The 9,378-nt window shown below is 41.4% G+C and overlaps 1 protein-coding gene across 1 annotated transcript in view; it reads right to left on the reverse strand.

Annotated features, from left to right (window-relative positions):
- The window catches only part of METTL3 (methyltransferase like 3), a 20,081-nt gene extending 11,105 nt beyond the window's left edge, over positions 1 to 8,976 (reverse strand). Inside the window, exon 1 of the mRNA XM_002927814.4 lies at positions 8,686 to 8,976. Coding sequence (XP_002927860.1) covers positions 8,686 to 8,785 — 100 coding nt within the window. The 5' untranslated portion in view covers positions 8,786 to 8,976. The remainder of the gene's footprint in view (positions 1 to 8,685) is intronic.
- Between the last annotated feature and the right edge of the window lie 402 nt (positions 8,977 to 9,378).

Consider the following 9,378-nt stretch of genomic DNA (forward strand, 5'->3'; position numbering starts at 1 on the left):
CTTTGGCTCAGGTCATGATCTCAGGGTCCTGGGATGGAGCCCCACCTCGGGCTCCCCGCTAAGCAGGGAGTCTGCTTCTCTCTCTCCATCTCCCCCTCCCCCCGGCACGTGCCCACATGCTCTCTCTCAAATAAATAAACAAAATATTTAAAAATTAGGATTTCAGGCATTACATCCACAAATTGTTCTATATGTTATATACTGATTTAGCTCATTATTATACACTGATATAACTCATTATACATTTGTTTTATACATTATATTCTGATATAACTCGTTATATATCTTTAATTCCTACAGTATGACAAAGAGAGTAAATCATATTAGCTACTAAACCAAAGATAACGATAACAGAAAATGGGGCTAAAGGAAGATGTGGGTAAGTTTTAAGTCAATACCCAGGATACAGGTCCTGTTATGCAGCTCTGAAATTTTTTTTTCAGCTCTGAAATTTTTAATATTTTAGGGTAAGCCATAAATTATCCATTACCCTTCCCCCTTAATTCATGTTCAAACTTTGTGCCAGGTACCTTACATATGCTGCTGCCATTAATATGAGCTTTATTTTGTTTTTTAAAAAACGACTACAGCATCTGGGTGGCTCAGTCAGTTAAGCATCTAGCTCTTGGTTTTGGCTCAGGTCATGATCGCATGGGTCATGAGATCAAGCCCCACTTCAGGCTATGTGCTTAGTGGGGAGTCTGCTAGAAGATTCTCTCCCTCTGCCCCTCCCCCCCACTCACTGGGGGGCCCTCTCTCTCTAAATACATCTTTAAAAAATAAAGGCCTAGGGGCGCCTGGGTGGCTCAGTCCTTAAGCATCTGCCTTTGGCTCAGGGCGTGATCCCGGTGTTCTGGGATCGAGCCCCACATCAGGCTCCTCTGCTGGAAGCCTGCTTCTTCCTCTCCCACTCCCCCTGCTTGTGTTCCCTCTCTCGCTGGCTGTCTCCATCTCTGTCAAATAAATTAAAAATCTTAAAAAATAAAAATAAAAAATAAAAATATATAAAAAATAAAGGCCTAAAAAAGTAATAATAAAAATTTTAAAAGGCCTAAGCTCCCTATAGATAATACCCACTACACCTTTTTTTTTAAACCACCTTAAGGGAAAATAAATTAATTAAATAAATCAACCAACCAACCACTTTAAGGTACGACTGACATGTAAAATGCTAAACATATTTAACAGATATAACTTGATGAGTTTGGAAATAAGGATACACACCTATGAAACCATCACTACTGTGAAGGCCATAAACCTATCTATCACCTCCCAAAGTTTCATTCCACAGCCTTTATTATTATTTTTGTTTCTGTTAAGACCACATAATGTAAGATCTACCCTCTTAGAAAAAAAATTATTACATTTTTTTTTTTTAAGTAATCTCTACACCCAACGTGGGACGGGAGCTCACAACCCCAAGGATCAAAAGTCACATGCTCTGAGGCTGAGCCAGCCTGGTGCCCCCTATCATCTTAGAAAATTGGAAGTATACGATGCGGTATAGTTAGCTATAGGCACTATGCTGTAAAGCAGATCTCTACAACTTACTTACCTCGCGTTAACTCAAAGTTTGTACCCTATGATCATCACCTCCCCACTCCCCCTCACTCCAGCCCCCAGCAATCAGCATTCTACTCTCTACTTCTACGACTTAACTGTTTTAGAGTCTATGTCTCAAATACGATCTAAGTAAGATTATACGGTATTTGTCTTTCTGTGTCTGACTTATTTCACTTAGCATAATGTCCTCCAGGTCTATCTGTATTGTCATAAGCAGCAGGATTTCCTTTATTTATGGCTGAATAATATTTCATGGTATGCATATTCCATTATCTTTATCCAATCATGCAATGATGGACAGTTTGGCTGTTTCCGTATCTTGGCTATTGTAAGCATCACAATGAACACCGGTGTGCAGGTAGAGACCCAGATTTCAATTCCTTTCGATACTTAGAAGTGAGAGTGCTGGAAAATATGGTAGTTCTATTTTTTATTTTTTGAGGAACCACCACACGATTTTCCATAATGGCTATACCAATTTACATTCCCAACAAACAGTGAATCAGGGTTCCCTTTTCTCCTTGCCAACACTTACATTTTGATGTTTTAATAACAGCTATCCTAACAACTGTGAGGTGATATCTCATTATGGTTTTGACTTGCATTGCCGTGATGATTAGCGATGCTTACACCTGTTGGCCACTTGTATGCCTTCTTTGGAGACCTCTCATTACATCTTGATTTTGCCTATTTTGCTTGTTTTTTGCCCATGTGACTTAAAAGAAAATGAGAACATTGTCACTGATTAAAAATAAATGTCAAGGGGCGCCTGGGTGGCTCACTCAGTCAAGGGCCCAACTCTTGGTATCAGCTCGGGTCTTGATCTTAAGAGTCATTAAGTTCAAGCCGTGTTGGGCTCCACACTGTGCATGGAGCCTACTTCAAAATAAATACGTAAATAAAATAAAAGTCAAAATACAAAGCATTTTCCATGATTTCAAATTTTCAATCAGTGCTTTAGAAACATTCTTGATGTAATCAAATGTAATCAAATGCAATCAAATGTAATCAAACCTAAATTCTGTTTGGGAACATAACTTATTCATTGCCACATTACTTTTCATTACTACCATAAATAATGGTTCTTGAGATACTTAGCTTAAATATGTAATAATATCACATTATTTCTTTGATAAATATTTTCTCTATTACGTTTATTTGAAATGAAACCCAGAATCTAACAGTTCAAAGAAAAAAAGCAATCTACTTGACATTGTTTTATCTGTTTTTACATTTAAAATAACAATATATAACTTTGGTTAAATGTTAATGCTTTGGTTTTCTTTCCTACCATGTGAACATACTACCCAACTTCTCATGCAACTGTTACTTGCTATTTCTAAAATAGACTTTTTTTTTTTAAGATTTTATTTATTTATTTGAGAGAGAGAACGTGCGCGCACATGCACAAGCAGGGGGAGCAGTGGAGGGAGAGGGAAAAGCAGGCTCCCCAGGGAGCAGGGAGCCCAATGCAGGGCTCGGTCCCAGGACCCCGAGACCATAACAGAGCCAAAGGCAGATGCTTAACCAACTGAGCCACCCAGGTGCCCCTTAACATACATTTTCAATCCCTAGAACTGGACCCTAACATTTTTTTTTCTCTTTGGTAATTTTACTATAATCACTTGTTTTAAAACTTGTTCTTTTAAAAAATAATCTGCTGGTGTGATTCTGGTTACGAATCCCTGTGTTAATAACACCTCCTGGCAGTATCCTTTTCATGACATTCAAGACACTACAGCTGAAAATACCTCTTTTAAGGTTACTGGGAAGAGGGGCTCACATTTAAATATTGAATTTCCTGGGGGCGGCTGGGTGGCACAGCGGTTAAGCATCTGCCTTAGGCTCAGGGCGTGATCCCGGCGTTGTGGGATCGAGCCCCACATCAGGCTCCTCCCTTTTGAGCCTGCTTCTTCCTCTCCCACTCCCCCTGCTTGTGTTCCCTCTCTCGCTGGCTGTCTCTATCTGTGTCGAATAAATAAATAAAATCTTAATAAAATAAAATAAAATAAATATTCAATTTCCTGAAGTCACATGCAAATTTTTACACGTATATAGCATTTGGAGAAAAGACTCTACTGTTTTATTATTCTTAAAATGTGTTACTAGCAGAAAATGATTAAGAACCTCTGGATTCCAACTCCTTCAGAAAGTATTTGTTCAGTTATTATTTCAATACATTTANATAAAATTAAATAAATATTCAATTTCCTGAAGTCACATGCAAATTTTTACACATATATAGCATTTGGAGAAAAGACTCTACTGTTTTATTATTCTTAAAATGTGTTACTAGCACATGATTACTAGCAAAATGATTAAGAACCTCTGGATTCCAACTCCTTCAGAAAGTATTTGTTCAGTTATTATTTCAATACATTTACTGAGCGCTTCCACTATGCTGGCAACTACACTGATACTATACTTATAATCCCATGAAAAATTCTCTGTGTTGGGTTCAACAAAGTAATACATAATATCTGAGCTTATTCTTTGGTTAAAAGTTCTGCTAAAGGGGCGCCTGGGTGGCACAGCGGTTAAGCGTCTGCCTTCGGCTCAGGGCGTGATCCCGGCGTTATGGGATCGAGCCCCACATCAGGCTCCTCCGCTATGAGCCTGCTTCTTCCTCTCCCACTCCCCCTGCTTGTGTTCCCTCTCTCGCTGGCTGTCTCTATCTCTGTCGAATAAATAAATAAAATATTAAAAAAAAAAAAAGTTCTGCTAAAGATAAAATAGTAGCTCAAAGACATAAAAATACGGCCAGTCTATTAATATAAAACTGTAGGGTGGCTCAATTGGATAAATGTCTGCCTTTGGCTCAGGTCATGATTTCCAGGTTCTGGGATCGAGTTCCGCATCAGGCTCCCTGTTCAGTAGGGAGTCTGCTTGTCTCCCTTACCCTCTGCTCCTTCCCCCATTTGTGCTCTCTCTGTCTCTCTCTCTCTCTCTCAAATACATAAATAATCTTAAAAAAAAAAAAAAGCTGTACTTTATCTCTATGGAAAAGAGTTTGGGGGGGGGCGGCTGGGTGGCACACTTGGTTGGGCATCCGACTCTTGGTTTCAGCTCAGATCATGGTCTCAAAGTCATGAGATGGAGCCCTGTGATGGGCTCTGCATTCAGTGCCAAGTCTGCTTCAGACTCTCTGTGCCACTTGCCCCCCCCACGTGCATGATGCATGCTCTCTCTCTCTCTCTAAAATAAATAAGTTTTTAATTTATTTATTTATTCATGAGAGACAGAGAGAGAGATGCAGAGAGGGAACCCTTCGCGGGACTCAATCTCAGGACCCCAGGATCATGACCTGAGCCTAAGGCAGACATTTAACTGACTTAGCCACCCAGGCGCCTCTAAATAAATAAATCTTAAAAAAAAAAAAAAAAAGGAAAAAANAAAAAAGGAAAAAAGAAAACAGTATGGTGGTTCCTCAAAAAACTGAAAATAGGGAGTACCTGGTTGGCTCAGTTGGTTAAGGGACTGACTCTTGGTTTTGGTTCAGGTCATGATCTCAGGGTCCTGAGATCGAGCCTTGTGCCGAGCTCTGTGAACACGGAGTCTGCTGGAGATTCTTTCCCCCTCCCTCTCCCTCTGCCTCCTCCCCAACCCATGCCAACTCACAGGTGCTCTCTCTAAAATAAATAAATTAAATCTTTTAAAAAAATTGAAAATAGAATTACCATATGATCCAGCAATGTCACTGCTGGATATACATCCAAAAAATTTGAAGCTGGATCTTGAAGAGATATTTGTAAACTGATGCTTATAGCTGCATTATTCACAACAGCCAAAAGCTGGAAGTAACCCAAGTGTCCACCAACAGATAAATGAATAAACAAAATGTGGTATAAAACATACAACGGAATCTTCCTTGGCCTTAAAAAGTAAAGAAATTCTGACACAGGGATGCCTGGGTGGCTCAGTCGGTTGGGCACCTGCCTTCCGATGGGGTCATGATCTCAGGGTCCTGGAATCCAGCCCCGCATCGGGCTCCTTACTCAGTGGGGAGCCTGCTTCTCCGAACTCTGCCTACCGCTCCCCCTGCTTGTGCTCTGTCTCTCTCTCTGACAAATAAAATCTTTAAAAAAAAAGGAAAGAAAGAAATTCTGACACATGCTACAACAGGATGAACCTCGAGGACATTATGCTAGGGGAAAATAAACGAGCCACAAAAAGATATGAGATATCTAAAGTAGTCAAACTCATAGAAACAAAAAGTAGAACGGTGGTTGCCAGGGACTGCACAGGACAGGAAAATAGGGAGTTACTGTTTAATGTATAGAATTTCAGTTTTGCAAGATGAAAAAGTTCTGGAGATTGGTGTACAACAATGTGAATATACTTCAAGTTACTGAGCTATACACTTAAAAATGGTTAAGATGGTAAATTTTTTGTGTATTTTGCCAAAACTGGAAAAAAAAAAAAAAAGTTGTACTTTAAAAATGCCAAACTAAGGAAGGTCTCCCAACAATTCTTTATCCATGGTATTTGCATTCATTAATGATATGGATACGTTTTAGTTCATTTAATATCCTTGTCTTTTCTCACTGAGCTTTGTGGTAAACAACTAAGTATCAGGTTTCAGTAGTGCTATAAAAATCAAGAGGTAGGGGCGCCTGGGTGGCGCAGTCGTTAAAGCGACCGCCTTCAGCTCAGGGCGTGGTCCCGGCGTTCTGGGATCGAGTCCCACATCAGGCTCCTCGGCTAGGAGCCTGCTTCTTCCTCTCCCTCTCCCCTGCTGTGTTCCCTCTCTCGCTGGCTGTCTCTCTGTCACATAAGTAAAAATAAAAAAAATAAGTACAGGCATGAGCAAAANAATCAGGTTTCAGTAGTGCTATAAAAATCAAGAGGTAGTAAGAACATGTTTATTTCCTGAGAGAAAAGAATGGAATGATCTAAATTTTTAGCAAGCCTTTGGTTATATCTTACATGAAAACTTGATTAATAAACTAATAGAGTGGGGGTGCCTGGGTGGCACAGCAGTTAAGCGTCTGCCTTCGGCTCAGGGCGTGATCCCGGCGTTATGTGATCGAGCCCCACGCCCCACGTCAGGCTCCTCCGCTATGAGCCTGCTTCTTCCTCTCCCACTCCCCCTGCTTGTGTTTCCTCTCTCGCTGGCTGTCTCTATCTCTGTCAAACAAATAAATTAAATCTTTAAAAATAAATAAATAAATAAACTAATAGAGTGTGTCCCATGTTTTCCTAAGAATCCTAATGCTCAAAGAAATACATTCTTTGGAATAACCAAAATAATTCAAAGAAAGAACAGTGATAGGCTGGTTTACTTTGTGCTTTATCTTTATCTATTCCCACAGTACCAGATGGGCCAGCCAAAGCTCTGGGCCAAAAGACAATACATGTTTAAGCACAACCTCAAAAATATTTTTATAGAAGTCTTAACCATATTACTTAGGCAGATGTACTAGGAATCTTAACCATATATTATTAAGTGGGTCAAGAAATTAAGTCAAGAGATATTTATAAGGCCCCCCCCCAAAAAAAGAATATTTACATTCAAGGGAGAACACAATCTTGTCAAAATTATTAAACATGCTTAGCAAGAAACTGTATGAAGTATCGACATTCTAGTAGTTAGGTTTGCACTGGCACAAAGTTTGGTTAATACCAAAGTGTGGTTATTACCATGGAAAAGTGAAATGGACCTTAAAATTGACACCAATTAATCCCTGATCATAGGATTTATACTTCTTCCTCCTCTACCTGCCCTGCCCTTTTTAACTTCTCTTTAAATGCTTTTTTTTTTTTAAGATTTATTATTTGTTTATTTGACAGAGATAGAGACAGCCAGCGAGAGAGGGAACACAAGCAGGGGGAGTGGGAGAAGAAGAAGCAGGCTCCCAGCGGAGGAGCCTGATGGGGGGCTCGATCCCATAACTCCGGGATCACGCCCTGAGCCGAAGGCAGACGCTTAACCGCTGTGCCACCCAGGCGCCCCTAACTTCTCTTTAATTATCTAAGTACCATGTAGCCATCAAGATCAAATCACAAGTGCTAACTCATGATACCTTTGCAACTAAAGCCAACTCTTGTTGCTTTTCTCTTCCCTGTCTATACTTATCGTGGATTCATTCATTCAGCATTTTACATATATCATATTGTAGTATTGCATTTTTATAAGCATCAATCCTTTACACCAAATAAATTTTAAACTCCCTGAGATCAGGAACAATGTGTTACTTATGTTTGTCCATCTAGACTTATGCACACTGTAAATACCCAATAGATGTTTGTTTATTATGGTGTCAAAGTCCTGACAGAACATCTAGGTTCTAGGGGCCAGAACATGAGCACATGGACCTGATATGTAGACAAGATTCAGAGATGGACTCCAGTATACTAACAAACATTGGAACAAACTACCACAAGGATGGTATGGCTTACTGTCCTTGTAGATCTTTATAATTGATTTGCCTTAAATAATCCAGGGCTTGTGCTGGGGATAGGGGTAGATAAAACTAGACAATTATTTGAGGTTCCTTCAAGTTTTATGACTGGCACAGGGAGCAACGAGAGGGGAGAAAAAGTTTAAAAACATAAAACAAATATTTTCAGATTGCTGCTTGGGACATAAATGGCTAAGACAATGCCAGTTCTACTCCTTTAGCAACTCTGTGAGGGTCACTGAGCTGGGCACTGTGGATATAAAGGTACGGTCCTTGCTCTCATGGTGGTTACAGTGGCAAAGAAACGACCACTACAGGGAGTCGCTATAACGGAATAACAAAGCGCCATAGGAACAAAAAAAAAGGGGGGGGGAACTTACTGCTTCAAGAGATGGGGGGGCTGAGAGGCCTAGCAAAGGCAATGTTCTCGCAGACTTAAGAGGAGTCAGCCAAGCGGACGGGAGTGGGGTGGGGTGGTGGTGCCAGGCTTCTGTCCCAAGGAAGTGAACTGGAGGAACCAAGGCCCGGGGTGGAACGGAACTGCCACTACCTACAGGAGAACGAAGCGTCTGTGCGCTGAGGGTGAAGAGCAGAATACTGATGCACCGGGCTTTAAAGAAATGGCCGCTGGGGAAAGGGTGCTGACTGGGGAGCTCTTTTTCTCCAGGGTTCCCTCCCGCCATCCCTGGCTAAACATCGGCCCGGACGCCCCGCACCTCACCCAAGTGCCCCGAGTCCTGCTTCCGCCTCCGCTGCAGCCTCTCTCGCAGCGAGTCCAGCTGCTTTTTGTGGGCCTGGATAGAGCTCCACGTGTCCGACATCTTTAGTCTCTCAGCGGAGACCCGTCTCGAATCAGGCGCGGTGGACTAGCACCTCCCAGCCCCACCAGCAGGAAATCTCCAATTCTCACGCGGACACCCCCAGGCTAACCGGAAAGAGATCCGGAGAATACGCCAGCCGGGAAGTCATTTTCCGTTTCCCTCTCGCTTTGAAGCTGAAATGACAGCCACCTTAGGTGTTGGCAGGATGGCGGAAATATTTTCAACGGGAGCTCTCTCGTTCTTCCGGGTGCAGTGAAGCTGTGGTTGCCATATTAGTGCCTGGCAGAACAGCCATGTTGCTTATAGAGGCGCATGCGGCCATGTTGAATTAAAGGGGATGAGTGACTCCTGTGAGTTGACCCAGGGTGTTAAGACAGCGCTAATAGAGCAGCAAGTGTAGTACAGATTTTTTTTGTTTTTAAGATTTTATTTTTAAGTAATCTCTACACCCTGTATGGGGCTTGAACTGAACATCTGGAGATCAAGAGTTGTATGCTCCACTGACTCAGCCAGTCAGGTGCCCTGGTAGTACAGATTTTTAAAATGAAAGACAACTAATTCATTTTGCCAGTTAGATACTAACATACCTTTTC

This window comes from Ailuropoda melanoleuca, chromosome 20 (genome assembly GCF_002007445.2).
Source record: "Ailuropoda melanoleuca isolate Jingjing chromosome 20, ASM200744v2, whole genome shotgun sequence".
In the NCBI taxonomy this organism is placed as follows: Eukaryota; Metazoa; Chordata; class Mammalia; order Carnivora; family Ursidae; genus Ailuropoda; species Ailuropoda melanoleuca.